Source organism: Halictus rubicundus, chromosome 1 (assembly GCF_050948215.1).
Source record: "Halictus rubicundus isolate RS-2024b chromosome 1, iyHalRubi1_principal, whole genome shotgun sequence".
Lineage (NCBI taxonomy): Eukaryota > Metazoa > Arthropoda > Insecta > Hymenoptera > Halictidae > Halictus > Halictus rubicundus.
Genome location: NC_135149.1, coordinates 3,347,140 through 3,367,517, shown reverse-complemented (window position 1 = coordinate 3,367,517; position 20,378 = coordinate 3,347,140). Strand labels below are relative to the sequence as shown.

At 40.9% G+C, this 20,378-nt stretch overlaps 5 protein-coding genes across 7 annotated transcripts; 2 read left to right on the top strand and 3 right to left on the bottom strand.

Annotated features, from left to right (window-relative positions):
* The first annotated feature begins 1,123 nt into the window (after window positions 1-1,123).
* On the top strand, window positions 1,124-6,078 carry Vps11 (vacuolar protein sorting 11). The gene is made up of 16 exons (XM_076786219.1): window positions 1,124-1,290; window positions 1,394-1,462; window positions 1,557-1,730; window positions 1,799-1,995; window positions 2,058-2,316; window positions 2,389-2,543; window positions 2,616-2,849; window positions 2,912-3,212; window positions 3,294-3,482; window positions 3,545-3,667; window positions 3,731-3,858; window positions 3,930-4,142; window positions 4,213-4,385; window positions 4,459-4,756; window positions 4,836-5,158; window positions 5,246-6,078. Exons 1-16 carry the CDS (start codon window positions 1,276-1,278, stop codon window positions 5,647-5,649), a joined length of 3,255 nt encoding a protein of 1,084 aa, XP_076642334.1. The 5' UTR covers window positions 1,124-1,275; the 3' UTR covers window positions 5,650-6,078.
* Window positions 6,079-7,388: 1,310 nt separating this feature from the next.
* LOC143353162 (uncharacterized) lies at window positions 7,389-8,987 on the bottom strand. Its single transcript, XM_076786267.1, has 2 exons — window positions 7,952-8,987; window positions 7,389-7,891 (listed from the first exon to the last, which is right to left on the bottom strand). Exons 1-2 carry the CDS (start codon window positions 8,972-8,974, stop codon window positions 7,601-7,603), a joined length of 1,314 nt encoding a protein of 437 aa, XP_076642382.1. The 5' UTR covers window positions 8,975-8,987; the 3' UTR covers window positions 7,389-7,600.
* Window positions 8,988-9,232: 245 nt separating this feature from the next.
* Window positions 9,233-12,904, top strand: LOC143353144 (activating signal cointegrator 1 complex subunit 2). 2 transcript variants are annotated; one of them, XM_076786243.1, is made up of 14 exons: window positions 9,233-9,373; window positions 9,486-9,566; window positions 9,720-9,880; window positions 10,038-10,422; window positions 10,498-10,718; window positions 10,791-10,976; window positions 11,100-11,255; window positions 11,342-11,429; window positions 11,496-11,678; window positions 11,744-11,875; window positions 11,943-12,094; window positions 12,230-12,353; window positions 12,426-12,603; window positions 12,694-12,904. In XM_076786243.1, the coding sequence occupies exons 1-14, from the start codon at window positions 9,332-9,334 to the stop codon at window positions 12,831-12,833; spliced, it is 2,229 nt and encodes a 742-aa protein (XP_076642358.1). In that variant the 5' UTR covers window positions 9,233-9,331; the 3' UTR covers window positions 12,834-12,904. The 2 variants fall into 2 exon arrangements, with proteins under 2 accessions (XP_076642358.1, XP_076642348.1); XM_076786233.1 differs by having other exon boundaries at window positions 11,342-11,435.
* Window positions 12,905-12,974: 70 nt separating this feature from the next.
* On the bottom strand, window positions 12,975-14,329 carry LOC143353172 (bridging integrator 3 homolog). Of its 2 annotated transcripts, XM_076786302.1 has the most exons (5): window positions 14,191-14,329; window positions 14,005-14,113; window positions 13,809-13,916; window positions 13,562-13,736; window positions 12,975-13,494 (listed from the first exon to the last, which is right to left on the bottom strand). In XM_076786302.1, exons 2-5 carry the CDS (start codon window positions 14,010-14,012, stop codon window positions 12,985-12,987), a joined length of 801 nt encoding a protein of 266 aa, XP_076642417.1. In that variant the 5' UTR covers window positions 14,013-14,113; window positions 14,191-14,329; the 3' UTR covers window positions 12,975-12,984. The 2 variants fall into 2 exon arrangements, with proteins under 2 accessions (XP_076642417.1, XP_076642410.1); XM_076786295.1 differs by having other exon boundaries at window positions 14,005-14,318.
* Window positions 14,330-14,395: 66 nt separating this feature from the next.
* Rpii18 (RNA polymerase II subunit RpII18) lies at window positions 14,396-15,445 on the bottom strand. Its single transcript, XM_076786314.1, has 3 exons — window positions 15,295-15,445; window positions 14,845-14,997; window positions 14,396-14,762 (listed from the first exon to the last, which is right to left on the bottom strand). Exons 1-3 carry the CDS (start codon window positions 15,321-15,323, stop codon window positions 14,552-14,554), a joined length of 393 nt encoding a protein of 130 aa, XP_076642429.1. The 5' UTR covers window positions 15,324-15,445; the 3' UTR covers window positions 14,396-14,551.
* Window positions 15,446-20,378: the final 4,933 nt, after the last annotated feature.

The window sequence follows — 20,378 nt, the reverse complement described above, 5'->3', positions numbered from 1 at the left end:
GCGAAGTCCTGCGCGAATTTCGTTCGGGTCTGGGGAGACCCGAGGTTCGAGGAAGAACGACGATCTCCGAGACTGAGATTCGAGCCTCTCCGATTCCGGTTAATATCAGAGAACGGAACATAATAGAACAGAACGGAGCTCGCGTTGTATTTATAATCGATTTTCCGAGTTTCTCGCGACCATTTCTTCTTGATGACCCGCGTGCCCCGCAAGGACAGGAGACACAGACCTTGTAAAACACGTCCCGCCCCATCGTCGACACTAACTGTTCGTCCTTTTTAACAAATATAACAGAACTTACGTCTTACTAATTCTGAACAGCGATCCGGAAAGCTACCGCAATCCGTCCGGTCCAGTGTCGTATACTAATATACCGTAGATCGTCCAATGGGAACGAGATAATCGAGCGCACTCGAAGCGTAAAACGGGATTGCCTTGGCATTCTGGGCTCGCGAAGTATTCTTGTCACTCCTCCTCGAGTTGTTTTTCAGTTGCAACTTTCGGAGAGGCAATTTACTTTTCGAGAGGCGGTGAACGATTTTATACCTTTCCGTTTAGACGAAGCTTAATCCGTTAACCGGGTGATTCAATGTGTAAATATTTAATAATTGTAAATATCTAAAAAAAAAAAAAAAAAGAAAAAAAATTGAACATTAAACAGAAATGTCTAGTTAACTCGTCTTCCTCGGATGACCGTTTGAATTATTTCCGCTTCTCTCCTTTATTCGAGCATGAAGAATCCATATTTATTCCAACCAAAGCATGCTATAAGTGGCGCAGATATTATTCAATATTTGTTTAAGGAATGAAGAGAATTATAATTTTTGAGCGTAGAATTCAAACTTAGTTCCCGCAAAGATGGCGCTGAGGTTTCGATTCTACAGCAACGCCATCCGTGGAAGTTACCCGAACCCTGTGCTATTTCTAGCGCAAATAGTACGTCGGTGAAACTCGACGCGCACTCTTATCGACTGTCAGTGCCTGCAGAGTCGGTATAGTAGGGAATAGTTCCAGTTCGTTGCCGTTGGTGTCGCATGGAACTGCAGATCGATGCAGTCGATACAACAGGGAATATGTCGCCCGCCGAAGCGCATGCGCAGAACTTAAGGTATGTCATAATCAGCTGATTAGATATGGTTGAAAAGATGGTGAACGTGCGACCGATTAAATCCGTTGTCAGGTAACTGTCAAAGAGGATAGCGCGTACGTGCACTGTTCGTTCACGCAGTGGACAGTATTTGTCACTGATGTCTACATAAACAACCGGACCACATCATGGCATTCCTTGAGGTTCGTTCATCATTCTCTTCGATCGTTTCGCGTATTGTTTTCCATAGCCCGATCATAACCTCATTATCGACGCCCTCACGGTAACAATCCGTTTGTTTTCCAGTGGAGACGCTTCAATTTTTTCGACCTGAAGAAAGAGGTCGACGAAGGGAAGATCGCCAGAGCTCTCAGGGTGAGTTTCTCTCGGTTCAAATCGTATTCGGTGTAGGATCGTTTTTCGTAGGTTAAGTTGTTCGAACGTGACTAACGTGGACGGTGTTCAACAGGACGGTCAAGTCACCGCAGCTACGAGCGGAAACGGCAACTTAGTATTCGGAGACAACAGAGGGAACGTGCATTTAGTTAACAGGACCTTCGATGTTACCACCTTCCGAGCGTACGAGATTACTTTAACCTTAGCTCAGCAAGTTCAACATTCCACTTTCTTGTTCACCATTGGTGTTAGTATCGTTATCAAATTCTCTGCTTCTTGCAAATGCATTTATTCAAAATACATGTATTCGTTTAGGAAGACGATCTTGGTTGTAATCCTACGATAAAAGTGTGGAACTTGGCTAAACTTGACAAACAGGGCAATCCGACATGTGTTCGCATAAGCAGAGCTATACCCAGCAACAGAGGAGTTCCTGCGACTGCACTGTATGTGCATACCAGTCTCACTTTAATGGCTATCGGGTTTGGAGATGGCTCTATTATGCTTTACAGGTAAATATACACGAAGAGTGTTTTTAAAACTTTCGGATCGAGATTCCATTGTTCGTTTTTAGGGGTGACCTGACCAGGGAAAGAAAGATCAAGATAAAGGTGTTGAAGAGTACAAATGTATCTATCACCGGTCTTGCGATAAGAGCCATGAGCAAACAAACTCACCTCTTTGTTGCTACAACGAACAGCGTCTTTGTGTACAATGTTACCGTAAAGGATAAGGAATTCAAGTCTCCCTTGGACAATATGGGTTGCAGCAGAAACTGCAGCGTCCTTGCGGAATCAATGCAAGACAGTCACTTCATGATCGGTCGCAACGATGTAATGAATTCATCAAAGATTCTGATTCAAATATGTAAACACTCTCGAATAATACATTCCTTTCACAATTAGGCAATATATTGTTACACGCCCGATGGTAGAGGTCCTTGTTACGCGGCAGGAGGCCAGAAAATAATGTTAGAGTGGTTTAGAAGTTACCTAGTGATAATATCGAAAGAAGCTGCTAATGTTCCAAGAAGGACCACCACCATTTCTGCGAAACCAAGGCAAGAATTATCCGCGTATTCGAGTCGGTCGGTTGAATAAGAACATGATTAATTAACTCTAGGTGTTTACAGTACCATAGAGCCGATACCTCAAGGCGCGGATAAACATATGATCACGGTACTGGATATAAAAAACAAATTGATCGTCTTCTACGCGCCTATGCTCTCTGTGCAAGCCGTGTTATCAGAATGGGGCGGATTTTTTATACTCAGCGGAGATAGCAAGCTCTACCACTTGGACGAAAAAGACTTGCAGTCGAAATTAGCCTTACTCTTTAAAAAGAGTTTATACGACGTATCTATAAGGTAATTAATTTCGAACGTGCGGTGCGATCATTTAATGAAATGTAATCTCTCGGGGTTCTTAGGATAGCCAAAAATCAACAGTACGATGCTGAAAGTCTGGTGGAAATCTTCCGGCAGTATGGGGACCATTTGTATTCGAAAGGAGACCACAACGGTGCCATAGAACAGTATATAAAGACTATTGGGAAATTAGAACCTTCCTACGTAATCAGAAAATTTCTGGACTCTCAGCATATAGATAATCTAATTACTTACTTGCAAGCTCTGCATAAAAACGGTCAAGGAACAGAAGATCACACAACATTGTTATTAAACTGCTACACGAAGCTGAATCAAACAGATAAATTGAAAGAATTTATTATGGTAATTAGCTTGTGGTTCGATGTGACCGGTATCGATGAATGCTGCTTTTTCTTCTCGCCATCTATATATTTGCAATTTCAGACGAAAGATAGGGAAGTTGATTTCGACGTAGAAGTCGCGATAAAAGTCTGCCGTCAAGCGTCTCCGGAAGACGCATTGCTTCTTGCCCAGAAGCACGGCCACCACGAGTGGTATCTTCGCATTCAAATCGAGGACAAACACGAGTACAGGAAGGCGTTGGAATACATCGCAACTTTGGAGTTCGAAGAAGTGCGTTCGTACGTACACTTTTCGAACGTGTTTCAAGCAATTAATTACGTCTACTTTTCTAGGCAGAATCTAACATGAAGAAATACGGAAATATTCTGATAGAAAATGTCCCGAACGAGTCCACGCAATTTCTGAAGGCCTTGTGCACCAACTATAGACCTTCTAACAAACCTCTTGTGGATCAGGTAAATCGATAGATTTTTGTGACGAGCGCGGGTGTAACGGTACAGTTAATGTATTTCATTCAGGAAGCTTTAGATGGCACCGTGGAACAGGAAATTGACAAAGCTAATCCCGAGGATTTCATTCACCTATTCCTCAACAATTCTGAACGTCTCGTAGAGTTCCTCGAACACTTGGTTAAAACAAACACCAAGTTAGTATACGATTTAGATACGAAGAAACGAGCGCTCTCTCGCATAGTATAATCGATATACATTATTTCAGGTGGAGTACTTTAGTGTACAACACACTGGTAGAACATTACCTGCACGTGTGGTCGGCCTTGGATAACGACGTGTCGAAAGTGCAATACGAGCAGAAGATAGTCAGGCTTCTGCAGAGCTCGGAGGCGTGTTACGATAGGGATCAGATTTTGATTCTGTGCCATCAGAATAATTTCAGACGCGGGCTGCTGTTCCTTTACGAAGAAAGTAAACTGTACGTTGAATTATAAATTGAAAGAATCGTATTCGAGAACACTTCGTTCAACAATTTCTGTTGTCATTAGATACGAAGAGATCCTACGATTTCATTTGCGAGAGGGCGACAGCGAGCAAGTGCTAGCTACTTGCAAGCGATTCGGCCATCAGGATCCGAATCTGTGGGTTCAAGCTCTGTGGAGCGTCGCCAGGAACAAGGATGCTCCGACGAAACTGCTCGCAGATATTTTAGCTTACATAGGTAGAGTGACATTGTGATGTCTCTTTTCATTTTGTGTCGTATATTTATCCGAAAAACGATCTATGATTTTTAGCTCAAGAAAGACTGTTATCACCGCTAATGGTCATCGACGCGATTTCAACTTCGCTCTCCTGCACGGTGGGAGACGTGAAGACTTATCTGAATAGTGTGTTGCGAACAGAGCAAGAACAAACACAGGCGGACATAGAGTTGACCGAGAAGTATCGTACTGACACTCAGAAAATACGAGAACAAATCGAGTCGATTAAAAACAGCACGATCATTTTCCAAGGTGCGCGTTGCAGCGCGTGTCAACATCAGCTGAAGCTACCTTCGGTGCATTTCATGTGCCAGCACTCGTATCATCAGCAGTGAGTTTACATGCTCGTGCTAGACAACACGGGTACTTTATAGAAATCAGTGTCTGACTGTTTGTTCTCGTTGTTTCAGCTGTTTCCAAAGATTCTCGGAGAACGAAAACGAGTGCCCAGCTTGCTTGCCGGAAAATAAAAAATTATTAGACATCATCAAAGCACAGGAACAGTCGAGGGACCTTCACGAGACGTTCCATAGTTTGCTTGACCGGGCTGAGGATCCGTTTTCATTGGTCGCCGACTATTTTGGTCGTGGGGTGTTCAAAAAGTTGATGGTGATCACTGACACGGACAAATTGTTGCCGCCAACCACTACCAAATTCGAGGAACCGAAACTGAATTATGGACCAGGGGCGGAAGCGAGGATCAGATTAACGGAGGGGAAGAATTCGACCTTGGGTAGAAATCAATTATTTTTCTTTTTTTTTAGAAAAATCGTGTTATCGCTGAGCGTGTGAAATAACGTTTACTCTGTCAAATAATTAGGGAAGGTCGAACCTCGTCGTATAGTCGACAATTTCCCAGCAGTGGATGATAATATGCGATCGTTCACGAAGGCGGATTCCAGCGTCTATTGCTCACTGGAAGCGAATATTTCTGGTACCGGGAACGAAGTGTTAACCTCCCTTGGAAATTCGAGGAAAGACTCGCCGGTGCCCATAGGACATTTAACTATAATGAATAAGACTCCGCCAAAGTCGTCGCCACTGCAGAAGAGCTTTGTCCTTCCGAAAACACCCGTCTCGACTAATCCGTTCGAAACGGAATACGATGAGTCGAAGAACCCATTTGCGGGGGACGAGGATGATGACGATGAGAAGGACATCGACAACAACGACGACGACGATGACAAAGACTATAACAAAAATTTGAATCCATTCACCAGATAAACTGCAATTTCTTTCCTCTGGTGACCGTAGGTCCCACGAGTGATCCATACGTGAACGAAATTTCGCAGACCAAGAACTGTTGAGGCTTGTAAGAAAATACATGACAAATATTAATTACACTGTCTAACAGGAATTTGCATTTTTGAATTTCATTTATAAGAAAAAGTAAAAGTTTCAACTTTTTTCTGCTTCGACCGTAAAAATTATACGAACTCCCAAAAAGAATTACAACATGTTGGACAGTGTTATTATACTCGATGTAAAGTAATATTCACTAGATCCAGTTTAGTTTTATAAAGTTTTTCCTCAATCGGGGAAAACTCCGTGTCAACAGGCTGTGAAAGGCAGTATGTTTCAGAGTCCCATCCTAGCTTCGAATAGAGCGATGTCCCTAAAGGATGCAGCCGCAATTCTTTTCGTCTAGATATATTACATTAGAGGGACCCATAAGTAATCAATTATTTTGAAATCTAAAACAAACTTTGTTGTAAATTCAGGTTTTTATTTCTTAATTTATTATATGATCTCCATCATTATCAAGAACAGTTTGCCAACTTTCCTGCAAATTTTCAATCCCCCTCTTATAGAAATCCAGGGTTCGTGAAGCAAAATATGACTCAAGGTGCCTCCTTACATCTTCTACAGAAGTGAATGTTTTATTCCTTAAATAATGCTCCAGAGATCTGAAAAGATGATAGTCAGAGGGAGCAATATCCGGTGAGTACGGGGGGTGCGGTAAAACTTCCCATTGCAATTCTTTGATTTTTTTCAGTATTACACCTTTTCTGTGGACTAAAGATGCCCTCTTTTTCAATAGTTCTGAATACAGCCCTTGTAATTGCTGACAATACAAGTCAGCAGTAACTGTTTCTCCAGGTTTTAACAACTCAAAGTGAATTATGCCACGACAGTCCCACCAAATGCACAGTAACACCTTTCTAAGTGATAAGCTAGGTTTAGGGGTTGATATTGCAATTTGATTTGCAGGAAGCCATTGCTTGGAACGCTTTATGTTATCATAAAGAATCCATTTTTCATCTCCGGTAACGATTCTGCTAAGAAATGGATCTTTACGAAATCTGGATAGCAATGAAGTGCAAATTGATCGACGAATATTCTCGTTGATCTCAGACAATTGATACGGTACCCATATTCCTTGCCTATATGCCTTTCCCATTTCGTGTAGGTGCCTTTGTATAGTTGACCATGTGGACCCAAGGCTTCTCGATAATTCTTGTATACTTAATTTTGGTTCAGTTCCCACTAGAGATTTTAGGGTGTCATTATCAAATTCAACTGGTCGTCCACTTCGAGGACTGTCAGAGAGATCATAATTACCAGCAGCAAACCTTCTGAACCGACGTTGACACTTGTTGACCTCCAATACATCTCCATAAACATCGCAAATTTTCTTTTTTGAAAGCTACGGACGCCACCATTTTATTACAGGGTTGTAAAAAAAATTATACTTTTTAGAATATTTTGAACACAGGCTGCTTTATCGAAAACTGTAAAAGAATACGTGTTTCCTCTTCAGCGATCGGGACAGAACTAAAGGCAAAACAAATTCTTTGCAAATAATTGATTACTTATGGGTACCCCTAATATATTATATTTTATATTATTTTTCCTTGTATACACCGTACCACATCTGTATCTTCTGGTGCTTCGCGTGATTTATAAAACAAGTATACTGTGCGTCGATCGGGAATAGTTTCGTATGAAACACGATACATTAATTGTATACTAAGTGGTTTATTGTATATATTGCTTCGCGTCATATTTTAAAACTCAATCTCTATATTCGCAGAAGATCTTCTTAAGGTAACTTATCCGTTCATGATTAGTATAAAAAATACATCATGTTTCCGAAAAGATACACATCTACCAAAGTAAGTGTTTTCCAAATAACAATTAATAAATAACTTATATATAAAAAGGTATTGCTACATTATATATGATCCAAGCTGTGCTTCCATTCGAATATTTTGTCGCTTATTCTGAAAGCACTCCAACTGTCTACAGCTTCCGCAGCCATCGTTTTGATAGAAACAGGAGTGCAGTACTCCTCTGTCGACTCTGGCTTGAAGAAGTCGGAAAGTACTGGTACAATGTCTCGTTGACGTGGTTCTGGATCCTTGCTACGCGTTAATCGACTAGGCAGTTGTTTCTCATCTACAGACAAATCCACCAAGTTTTTGTAAATGGCTTCATCGAGGGGGAAGTCCAAGGCGCTAGAGACCTGTAAAAAGAAAAGAAAATATTTACCAATACTCTATTGTAAGAAATCTCTTCTTCATACCTTTCCATTTATCAGACTTTTATAAGTAGGTGGCAAATGCTCAAAGTCGACTGCAACTTTCTGCTTCTTTGTATCATTCAACTTATTAATTGTACACATAATAGAATTGTATTCTGGTCTTGCCAGCTTTTCACCAGAAGTACATGAATTCGTACGAGCTTTGTCATTCATCTTTGCAATCTTTGGCGTATCTTGTTTTTTATGTGGTACTCCTGGACCAATGTAAGGTTTTATTTTGGGACCAACCACGTCTCGCACCATAATCTTCTTTAATGTAGAAGCCTTGGTCTTCGACGCAGCTGTGTTGTACTTGTAACAGGGCATAACACTGATAGGTGGCTTTACTTTTTTGGATGTAAGCAAGACACTAGATGACTTAGTTACAGTTACTTTTTCACTGCTAATATTAGTCCGAGAAGGTTTAAGCGTGCATTGTGTTACTTTTGAGGCTGAGCTCTTTCTATTGGTACTGCTGGAGCCCTTTCTAGCAAACAACGCATCATTCTCCTTTCCTTTTTTATCTCTAGCGCAGTCCCTTTTTTTACTGTCAGTCTTAACTGTGTTCTGTGATTTCAGTACTTTGTCCACTGCTTTTTCTCGTAAAGCAGGCACAGAATTGTTGGATATTTTAGGTTTGTCAGTCTTTTCGGAGCATACTTTAGCTCTCTCAGTATTATCTACATCGCTTACAGATCCCTGATTTCCAGTTTTACAAGATGTATTGGTTAAAGAAGTAGCTGTTTCTCTTGTGCAAGAAGGAATTGCATCGTCGCACCCTGATAGTTCAGTATTTTGGATACGATCGGTAGACTTTATCTCTTTACAATCAAGATTATCAAACGCTTTATTCGATTTCAATACAATGACAGGCTTATCCAGAGTTATAATGCTTCTAATTCTTGGTTTATTCGACTGACTAGAACTGTTTTGATTCGCACAATTTTTTAATTCATTTTGTTTGTCGGCATCGGTTTGACAAAACCTAACTTTCGGTTTGACAAACAATTCAGTGTTCGCAGACATTATAACAGAAAATAGGACCAAATTTGAAAACGACTTTTTTTAGGGTCTACATAGCTTGAGGGTTTGACAACACGTATTTTAAAAATTTTGAAAACATAACCTCCAAAGGTCTGTTGCGCTGGGAAGCTGTCAAACAATCGCAGAAATTTTTTGGCGTAGTACTAATTTTTAATAATGCAACCATAACACATGCTTCACGGGGATTCCCAGATTTTCAATTCTTCGTAATTTTTATTTCGTAAACGTAGGTTAGTCGATCAAAGGACGATCGCATTTGCCGCGTGTTTCAGTCGTACTGCAACTGTTTCGGTGACCACTTTCGCAATTAGTGCTGTTCAGTAACGATCAGTGTTATTTATGACGGAAAATGCATCACACGATATCATGGAGCCATTCGAGGTAATTTTTTCATTAATCGTTAGTATTTTCTCGTCTATTAAAGAGCACCACTTTCAAAAGGTTAGAATAATCGTACTTATAAAATTACACCACGTTTTCGTTTAATTTACAGAATCCTGACTGCTTGCCCTTGGAACAATTAAAGTTGAAGATTAATAAAAGCGGTGGCGTCGTCGAATACGTTGATGCCTTGGTACGTTTGTTTCTAAAAAACAATTTGTTTTCGAAGATGTCAGCTAAGATTGCATAGTTACTTTTCTGTGTAATAATTCTTCATAGTCGATTGTTTTTCATTATTTAGAAAATGTTATTATACTATACAGCTATTTTTGTCAATTCTATTTAGAGCGAAAGGTGGGCGGATGATCGTTATTTTTTGCACTATGAAGCTCCTAACATTTACAACGAAGATGGATCAGAGATTATCGGGGCCAAAGAACGTTGGATAAAAATTGTCGAATTCATCATCAACGATTTAAAATGGTTACTCAGTCTTCCATTTTTTAGGTGAGCATATAATTATAAGATTCCTCTACTACTAGCCTTATAAGTACCGTGCGCTAACCAATTGCGCCACTGGAGCTCTACTACTAGCCTAAAGCAGTTCTGATTTATAAAAGTAGAATTCTTTTGTGTTGCTTGCTAAAATTATTTCCTTTTTTAGGTTCTGGTCGAATGTTGTATACAATAAGTCAATATTAGATACCTTGGTATCGGTATTACAAGAAGTACCACCATTTTATGCTTTGGAAAATTTTCCAAACTGTCCAAAAATGCTGGAACTCCTAGAAACAGTCCGGTACTATGTACTTGTGTTTTTTACTCGTCTTATTACAAACAAAGACAGTCCCAAGGAGTACATAAACATTGCATATCTTGGGAGTTTACTCTATGAAAAGTACATATTTACAGTACCTATTATCTTTGATCTCTGTCAACTTTACGGCAGGGAAAATGGGAAAGTAACGAAGAAAATTTTACATACTTTGTTTGAATTAGAACCCCAATACAATAATGATTTGGAAAAAGCTGTTCCTTGCCTTATAGGGGTAAGATTCAGATATCCTCGTAATAACTACTATTGCCTTTATAAATGGAACTAATTATAAATATTTTTACTTCAGGCTCTTGAAAATGTTGAAAGGAAATTCGATCATTCTATGGGTCACAATACCAATGAAGCAGTTTCACTGTCCAAAAAGAACACTGGTTACAAAAATCTGACGTTATTTAATTTAGAGGATTTAATATTGTATGTATTAGATATATCGTCAACGATTACTGTATTTCTAAACAATTATTCTCCTGCAGTGAGTCTATTTCATAAAGAGGATTTTGTCAAAAAGTAAGTATATATAAATTAATGATTTAACCTGCTTCGGTCGATTTTTAATGTGCCTTCCCTTTTTACAACTAGGATCGTTTCGATATACGAGAACACAATACCTGAGATGTATAAAAGTTTACATAAATTTGGATGTAACGACGAAAACATGTTGAAATGCCCAGAACTGAAACACCGATTGGATGTGACAAGGGTTGAAATTATAAACCTTTTCCGAATTATCTTATATAATCCAATAACAAATATACAAACAAAGATGTAAGTATGTAGATATAACGTATATGTATATTTGAAACAATGACAATCAGTTGTGTATTAGAAACGAGAAGAAATATAATTATGATAAATATAAATGAAATATAATTATATAATTGTACTTAGAAATGCAATATCAGAGGCAGATATAAAGGAACAAGTGGAAGAATATTTCACATTTTTAATGTATGCCATTCTTGAGAAAGAATTCATTACAGACTATAATCAGTTTTATCCGGTCGAAGAAGACCTGAACATACTCGCCACTATTTACGATGGACTGTATCCTTTGATTTTAATTTACGTAATTACATTACCGTAATTAAGGCATTGTCGTGAACATCTCAGTACTTAACATATATATTTAGCGATACGATACAGTACAGTTACATATTTGATCTGATACAACCATCTACCAGAGAACCCAATATTCCGTCCACTTCTTCATTTAATCATGTAAGTGTGAGTAGAGATAATAGAGAAACAATATTTCATGTCTCTTCATAATGTTTGTCTTCATAGGAAGCCGTAGCTGGACCTAGCAGTGTCCAGAATGAACCATTAATCCAGAGTCAACCTGTTACCACAACGAATACTTCAAATAATAAGAAAACGCTACAGAAAATAACGGTACACATGCCATCCCTCGTCACTGCAGTAAATGATATTCTAGAGGGATGGCATCTGGAGGATCGTTTCATCGAGGTAACAATTTCAACATGATGAAGAGGAGACAATGCAGAGTAAAAAATGTATACAAAATGTTGCAGGTGTGTTTAGAACATTACAGATACGACACCGAGGCTGTAATAAATGCCGTATTAGAAGACACTTTACCGCCCAAATTGAATGAATTGAAAAATTTGGGGCCTATAATAAACGAAATACCAGACCACGATACGGTAATCAAGCAACTTTCATGCTACGCGAATAAGAAATTATTTGCCTCATTTGCTTTTTTTTTTATAGCGGTCCACAGTCGACGAAGGTGTAGTTCCTAGTATGGAAGCTCTCAATTTGTTCAATGTCGACGAGGACGACGACGACGATAAGGAACGTGATAACGTCTACGTTAAAAAGCGTGAAGAGATTGATGTGCCTAAAGATTACATAACTAGAAAGTGAGTGGTAAAAAAGAGTAGAAGAATATAAAAATTATAATATAAAATAATGATTTATTTGCACGTAACAACCATGTACAATAACATAGATAAAAATAACACTATTTCGTGGTACTAAACAAATCATTGTTATAGTTATAGCCTCATCGCGGAGGATTGCGATTATGAAGATGAGTATGACGATACGTATGATAATCGCGACGTACGAGGCACGGTGAACGACTCTGAACTTGATTCCAGGCCTTTCACTACACCTAGGGTTCGAACTGTTCCTATATTGTCAATAGAAATATATTCAGAGGCGCGTTAAAAACATTTTATAAAATTGTAGGTACTCCTAAGGAAGCAAAAGAGTGAAACGATCGACGAATCGGAGTCGGAGGACGATGACAAAGGGGCTGAGCAAAATGGTCAAGATCATTTCATACAGAATCCGGCTGAATTGCGTGCTAAAGCCGAACAACGAAGGCAAGCTATGCGAGGTGGAAGAGGTGCATCCAACGTGACCGGTAAATTCTATTAATACATTAAGACCCTTTACAGGGTTCGTATATTTCTCGTAAAATGTTCTAAGCATCTATGTCCTTTCCCTCGAGCAGGCAAACCGAAAGGCCACGGGCAAGAGAAGGATGTCTTACACAATAGACAACAGAAGAACACTCACAAATCGACGCGTGCCAATCATAATCGTCGTTCAGGTGCCCAGTGGAAAAGAACTCAGGGAATGGTTCCATCTTAAGCTTACCTATACTTTTACAATTCCAGTGTAAATACTGTTACGTGATAAATACATTCGTACCTACGCCAAGACTACAATATCCGGTCCCCTGTTCAGTAGTCCGTGTATATAATATCATTGAGAGTTCATCGTTGGTAAACCGCTGTTGGTCTCACGGATTCTTCACGATAGTGAGCGCTTTTATTCTGTTCATTTGAACAGCGATCGATTGCTGGTAGTCCTGCTCGGGTATCATAGCACTGGACGGCGATCCCGAAACGTTTGGAATTGGCATTAATTGTGTGAACAACTTGGTCGTGCTTCCATAATAATCCAACTGTATCATAATCAAAGCGTGTACACTAGGCTTAATGTATTCTAATCTCTTGTCCAGAAACGAAGGCAATTCGACGAGCAGTTGAGCGTGGACGAGCTTCAATTCTTTCGCAGCGATTTCCTCTGCCTTGCGTTCCCTCCCTAGCTTCGCGATGTGACTACCAGTTCTGTCTTTCTTCTCTTGCAACTTTTTCAGTCGGTTGTAAGAGTATTTCCAATTGTTTACCAGTTCTTCGCGCTTGGCTATCGCAGCAGCTATTAGAGCAAACTCGTCCCGTAACTTCTTCAAAGGTTCTATGAAAGTTTTCTGACAGAGGACTGCCATATCTTGCACGGTCTTTCCTACCTGTTAATGCAATAAAGGTTTTAGTTGTGTTACATCTGTCTTGTAGGGGCATACTGTACCGACCTACCTGTGTCGTTACAGAGTGATAGTCTTCCAAGACCTTCCTGAACTCATCGCTGAGATGACCCAAGCCACAAGTTGTCAGATTCAATGTTAGTCTTTGATCAGCTCGATCCAAATTCGTAACAGCCTCTACGTACTTCTTCATTTCTTTTGTCAATTTCCTGATAGTATCCTCGACACTTGAAAATATGAGAACTATGTAAGCGACAAGTATTCTTTTTAGTAGAATAGGCAGTGGTATTAACACGTACTAAATGAGTCTTTGAACAGCAACATCGAGGTCCCTGTCTTCTGTATGGGATATCAGAGGCTGTGCTGGAGTAGGTCTCTGGGTCAAATGATTCCTCTTTAAAGGATTCCTGTATGTGTGTTATGATAATATTTATAATGATAACTTTGCTAACCTCTTTTACATAGTATGCTATCGCATTAATAGTTTCTACTCACCACGTCATATTCTACATGTATTTACACAATTTTACATACTACTAAATTCCTTGCACCCTCTTTGTTTACATAAATAAATTATTCGAATCGTTTATGAACTTGTTGCACACTGCAAGTTAGAATTTTGTCACTGCTATCGATCATATAATTGTTCCGATAAAGCTTGTGATAAGATGATTCACACACCTCCGATGTTTGCTTTTTGTCATTTCACTGTTTCTTCGGGTACATAGTTCGCATATTTTTTTAATATTTTCTTGCATACGAAGGCATTATAGCGCTCGAAGCTGATGCAACGTTTTCTAACCTCAAAACTAATAGCAATGAAAGTCCTACTCCGTTGACATAATTAACTCCATTCGCGCTGCTAATAAGAAGAGTTTCAAAAGGATATGATTACGCAAAAAACATAGTTTATTATTCTTTAATTTTTTGTACAAGTATTCGCTTACATAATAATTGAAATATTATTGATACAATAAATTCCAATGCCTCTTAAACCATCTTAAATTATCTTAAAATCGAGTTATACAAGGCTGCTGAAAGCTTAATGATCTATGATAATTAATTCATCTATACCCCAATCTTCGTAGCTGTTGTCAGGCAAATATCGTCTGATAACTATTGGAATTTTCCTCTGTTTAAGCTCTTTCATTGCAATCTGTAGTGGATCCGTCTCTCCTTCTAATTCTACCATAACTGGAGCACACATGGCTATTTGTAATGCTCTTGTCCCTAACACCCTGGCACGTTCATATCTGTAAATAAATAATTGTTACTTCTATGCACGTTATATACATATTACATTAATATAGAAAAATGTTCTAAAGTAACTTATACTTTGTCATGTATCTAGTTGTGATCCGTTTTGATCGCTGTACTCCACCAGTTGCTTCACCAGCTGCTAGCAGTTCTATATTCTCTCCATCTTCCTCTTGAGGCTCCAGTTCAATGTTGTCGTCATCATCGACATCATCAAAATCATCTGCCACTCTGTACAAAGTAGAAAAATTAATACTCTGTTGACAGGATGGTAGAATATAAAAACGAATAGTATTCATTCATTTTATGCTGTCCAAATAATTCGTTGTTCTTATTATATATTCTTAACCGCATATATCATAGAAGATGATATTAAAAATAAATAAATTTTTGAAGACATAGATAGTAATTCTATAAGAAAATAATGTAAATAACAGCATAACGTGAATGAATATAGGTTATGTATTCCGTAAACGTGTCAGTTATTAGATTTTCTAACATTGTATAATAAAGGAGTCGGTTACTCACTCGTCCCCATCAAAATCGTCATCCGCCATTTTTCACAATTAATTAAAACAAATTTCTTTGTATTTACTAACTGTGTTCTTCAATAGAAAATTGCAACCACCACACAACAACACGACCAGGGGGTGTCAACCAACTGAACAGGACGCAAAACGTGACAAACACAGTAAGGAACAGTTTTACCAGGTGGCCTTGAACAATCGATAGTACCGCTATAACGGCCGCTAGGAGAAGCTAAATAGTACCATTTTCGTCCAGTATAGGGAGCTGGGTGCACTTTCCACATTCAGTGTCGAGTGACATTTTCCGAGTATCCTCTCTGATTCGGTCGCATGATCTGAGCACGCGTGGTCGACATCGTAAACAACGGCGCTGCCGTAGCTTCGTTCAAACAGCCGTGCCGCGGCACACTCACACACCACCAGGTCGACGTGTACGTGTACCGATGAGAATAGCAAGGGTCCGGGATGCCGCGAATCATTCCTCGATAATGCAAAGATGGGGCTTATCAGTAGTCAAAAGCGCTAGATAAAAGATAAATCTAGAGCGCTCGCCATCAGTCAGGTCCTTTTATTCGTTATTCGAAATTTTTATTTAGATAAATATTTTGCCCAACTCTGGTCAGAGAATGTAACATTTGATAATCGATATGGGTCCGTGATGATTCACCTTCTGCACCGACGAAATACCGTCGTTGGCCTTCTGTTTCTTACTCCAGTCAAAATCTATCCTAGAGGGCGGCAGAAAACACCGCATTTTTCGAGCGACACATTCTCCCGTAAGGCTGGCAGTCTTTCTAAATATCTCGTCGGTGCTGTAGGTCTGTTCCTATATCTCATCTGTGGTTTTATCTTTATACCAGCAGCTGTTTAATGTATTTCCTTTTGGTACAAGAGTCCTACGAAAGATGTCTGTACGTCGGCAACAATCTTATCGATGGATGATACTCCTCTCAGCCTTTTATCAATTGAAATTAGTGTACCATCGAATTAACGCTCAACAGAAATTAATTAACACGAAATGGAACCAAATGTTATTCTCCGTACTAATACATTTGCCAATCTATATATCCAGTAATTGCAATTATGTAATACATTTTATCGATTTTGGAAGACTCGTCTGATCTATATAGTAGAAGTGCATAAGCATCCACAACGCAGTTTTCAGAACGTAGAAAATTCCGATGGAATTAGCCGAAGTGTGTTCCAATCGATTATCACAATTTAATTTTTCAAAGATCGCTATCGCTCTTGTACTATAATAAATCCGGCGATTATCGTCGGAGATTTTGCGAACCAGTCTGGTTCACAAAGACATCTGCCTTGGCGACAGCTAATCCACGATGGTAAGCGCGTTCTTTGTTAGACCGTGATGGCTCGTGACGACTTATAACTGACCTCGCGTCGATTACCAAACAACAAAACCCGTGAATGGCGACGACGACGATGACGAGAAGGACGCTTGGAAATGGAAACGAACGTCTCACAGGAGACGGATCGACCGATTCTCTTTCAATAAAATAAACAAGCGCGCGACTGCCTGTTTCCGCCCCTGTAAATTATCCAATCGCTGTTTAATTATTCCTGCGTCGCGAAATCGGAACGATCCTTTCTCTGTTTAAAAATAATCCGAGCCGCCAGAACCACGATTAGCAGCAGTCGCAAACTTCTAATCGACAACGCTAATTATTACTTGTCCTCGCAAATTCCTATCTTCACGGATGGAACGTATTTTTTAAACGAACGACATTTCTTAAACAACGGTATAAGAGTAGCTACTTTATTGCACAAACATCCGCAGTCTAGCGATAGCGATCTCGTTCGCGTTTTTTATTAGGAAACCGCTATTAAAAAGGGCCATTCTCGTTCGCACAGCAACAATTCGAGACTTTTACGATCTCATACATTAATACTAATCTGGCCGAAATCCAGTTTGACACACGAAAATTTCGATCGATCGCGAAATTCTGCGAGAATGGTACGAGGTTACGCCTAATTGGAGGTTCATTAAATATACATGCTAACAAGCTACTGTTTCGCAAAGAATTCATTCTCTATTTTCTTCATTCGTATGATTGGAGTAAAATGTATCGCAAATCTAAACGTTGCGACTATTGTTTCGCATTTTTTTAGAATAGTATATGCATCGAAAAGCAATTTTATGGAAACGATTTCATAAGTTGTCTTATTTCTACATTTCTCTGCAAACGATGCTTGCAGTAAATTTCCTACGTAATTCTTCGAGTGTCGCGTCGATAAAAATTATCGTTTGCATGTTGGAACACAGTTCAAACACGATATCGGATCGATATTAACCCTCGATTATATTAACGGCAACATTCAGGTCCACTTAGACAACCATTTATTCAGTTTTCCTGGGTACGTGTTCTCGATGACTAACCTTCCGTAAAAATGGTGAGCATTCGAATATCTTGCGAAATCGGATGATCCATTTAAGCCGCGGATTACATTCGTTCCGAATGTTTCAATTAATAAATTCAGTACCGAATAACACTGTTAACTGGTGTGTATCCAGGATGGATACTTGCGTCGACTTTTACGTAATTGTTATCGCTAATTATCGCAGCTGTAAATTATCTTGTACCTGCAAATTTTTTACGAAGTCATTTCATACGCGTTATCGATTTCTAATAAAGCGTTGAAATAAACAAAGCGGTCGCATTTTTTCATGTTCGCGCGTACGCTAGATTATTCACGCTACGAAATTGATGACTCAAAGTTTCGATTCGTTTCAACCCTTGAACTGATTCAACTCCTGATTAGAACCATACACTGCTTTGTTTATCAACTTTTGATATGATTTTGATCCTCTCTAGATTAGTCATCTAGGGTTCAACGAATGACTAAAATGGGTCAGGACACCGTCGCGTCCAAGGGTTCAACAAAGCTTGTTGTACCTTCGTTAATTGTTGAACTACGGCGCTTTTTAGCTTAAAGACATAAGCTTTTTGCTACGCGACATTCGTATAGCGATCATTGTGGCTGGCCAAAGTAATTCGCAATTGAATTATTGTTGCAGCGAAAATAAGAACGCTTTGATACGGAGATATACGAATTGCGATACACATACGAATCGTTTCTAGTTGACACTTACTATCTACGGGTAGTCTATCAATTAGGATTTTCAGTAATTGTGCTATACCAAAAGGAAGCTTAAAGTCTGTAGTTATGGATAGCCTACGGACGTTACGCGTTTATGTCAAAAATGAGTAGTTGCAATTTGGCACAGAGTAAAGATTGAAAGAATTTAGTAGCATCAGTATATTACCATCGATCTAGTAAAATTATTAAAGAAAGTTGAACGTCCTTAAGTGGCTTCTATATCGTAGAAAAAATACAGAAAATGTTTATTTCGCATAAAGTCTATTTATGTATGTTTATGTGTCACGTTTATTTCCCGCAGTCTATACCTGTCGACCGTAGGTTCCCAAAAAGGTTCCCTTTTGCAGTGAAAGTGCTAAAAAACGATGGCGCAGGCAAGCACAGGACCGATCGTGGCGCTATTCGATCGGTGAAAAGGTGAGGAAATCGACGCGATAATTAACCGATCGGTTGGATCAGGATCCGCAAAAATCCTGATTATTCGCGCGAGTTTCGCCGGTGACCGCGCGATCGTGCGCGCGTTCGGATTCGCGCGAGACGAGGAGGAAGCGCGGCCGGTGTCGGAAAGAGACGCGGGACCTTATCAATATTATCAGTGGGCCATGCGAGGGGGTGAGAGAGCGAAGATGGGGCGGTGTAATCGGGTGGCGTTCGCGGCGGAGAAGCGGAGAGGAGAGAGTCGGGTATCGAAACGCGCAGGCGTCGGCTAGCAACCGACCTCCCTAACGGTGCCGTCGTCGCCGGCGTCGTCTTTCGTCGTCGTCGTCGTCGTCGTCGTCGTCGCCGAGAGAGACGTCGGCCCGTCGCGACTTCTCGTAGTTTTCAGTTCCGACCGAACGACGGCGACTAGCGGAAACCCATCGCGCGCCACGCATTGATAGATCGGGAACACAAACGACGCCTCGTCAGGTCCCGCAATCGAGCGGTCTCTCGTGTACTCTCTCGCGTACTCTCACCTGGGTCAGAGACAGAGAGCCGACGGGTTCCGGCACGCGGGTGCTTGGGAACGCCTCCCCTTCTCGGGACGCCGGTAGACGCACCCGATTCGGAGGTGGGAGCAGCCGTAGCCGCAGCCGCAGCCGTAGCCGCAGCCGCAGCAGAAGCAGCAGTGGCAGCACGCGGGAAAGCAACAGTGTTTAGCGGAACGGGCTGGGTCAGCGAGTAGTGGTGCCGGTCGTTGGTTCTCTCTGGTTCTCTGGTACGGGATCCCGAGCGTGGGATAATGGAAGATTCGCTAGGGTCGTGGTGCACCTCGCCGAGGACGATAGTAGGTCAGTGACGCAGGAGCGAGAGCGAGCGCGATCCGTGAGTCGCAAGGTGGAACGCGGGCACCGCATCCTCGTCGGTGGTTCGGTGACACGTCGTTACGGGAAGAAGGGGAGGAGCTCGATTTTTCATCGATTTTTTCGACAACCCTCCGACACAGCGGCGAGGAGAGGAGAGGAGAGGTGAAGAGAGACTCTGTGCGTGTGTATCCTGTGCGGAAGGTTCGCGGTGCGGAGAGGAGGTTCGCGCAGGAACGAAGGAACGGAGGAACACAGAGACCGAGGCAGAGGACGCGGAGGAACGGTGGTTGTTCGGCGCGGCGGGCAGTGTCAGTGGCCGTCGCCAACAGGTTACTCGGGCCGGATGAGTATTTCGAGAAATATCGAGGGGAGAAGGTTGCGAGAGCCGCCTCGTGACGCGCGCCGTCGCCGCCGCCGCCTCTCGGTCGGTCCCTCGGAGAATGAAGAAGAGGTATAAAAATACCTGTCCCTGAGGCCTGCTCTCGAGAAGAGCTCTCGAGGTGAGATGCACGACTGGCTGACCCCCGTGAACCAGGACATTCGATTCGGGGGTGTACGCGTTCCAACGTGACAGCGGGTTCGCATCGTGCTCGCAATCGCGTTCGCATCGTGTTCGCATCGTGTCGTCGTGTTCGATCAATCTCGGACACCCGAGCTCGCGGTTCTGGAAATAGTCGAG

Coding starts and splice junctions, on each gene's coding strand:
- LOC143353172 (XM_076786302.1), bottom strand. Junction 13,737..13,808: donor GCTGTTCAAAGACTCATTTA/GTACGTGTTAAT, acceptor CATATTTTCAAG/TGTCGAGGATACTATCAGGA. Junction 13,495..13,561: donor ATCACTCTGTAACGACACAG/GTAGGTCGGTAC, acceptor TTGCATTAACAG/GTAGGAAAGACCGTGCAAGA.
- Vps11 (XM_076786219.1), top strand. Junction 1,463..1,556: donor AGATCGCCAGAGCTCTCAGG/GTGAGTTTCTCT, acceptor GGTGTTCAACAG/GACGGTCAAGTCACCGCAGC. Junction 2,850..2,911: donor TTATACGACGTATCTATAAG/GTAATTAATTTC, acceptor CGGGGTTCTTAG/GATAGCCAAAAATCAACAGT.
- Rpii18 (XM_076786314.1), bottom strand. CDS start 15,323: ATGGCGGATGACGATTTTGATGGGGACGA. Junction 14,998..15,294: donor GACGATTTTGATGGGGACGA/GTGAGTAACCGA, acceptor TACTTTGTACAG/AGTGGCAGATGATTTTGATG. Junction 14,763..14,844: donor ACAACTAGATACATGACAAA/GTATAAGTTACT, acceptor ATTTATTTACAG/ATATGAACGTGCCAGGGTGT.
- LOC143353144 (XM_076786233.1), top strand. CDS start 9,332: ATGACGGAAAATGCATCACACGATATCATGGAGCCATTCGAG. Junction 9,374..9,485: donor ATATCATGGAGCCATTCGAG/GTAATTTTTTCA, acceptor TTTAATTTACAG/AATCCTGACTGCTTGCCCTT. Junction 12,604..12,693: donor AGGTGCATCCAACGTGACCG/GTAAATTCTATT, acceptor TCCCTCGAGCAG/GCAAACCGAAAGGCCACGGG.
- LOC143353162 (XM_076786267.1), bottom strand. CDS start 8,974: ATGTCTGCGAACACTGAATTGTTTGTCAAACCGAAAGTTAGGTTTTGT. Junction 7,892..7,951: donor AAAGTCTGATAAATGGAAAG/GTATGAAGAAGA, acceptor TTCTTTTTACAG/GTCTCTAGCGCCTTGGACTT.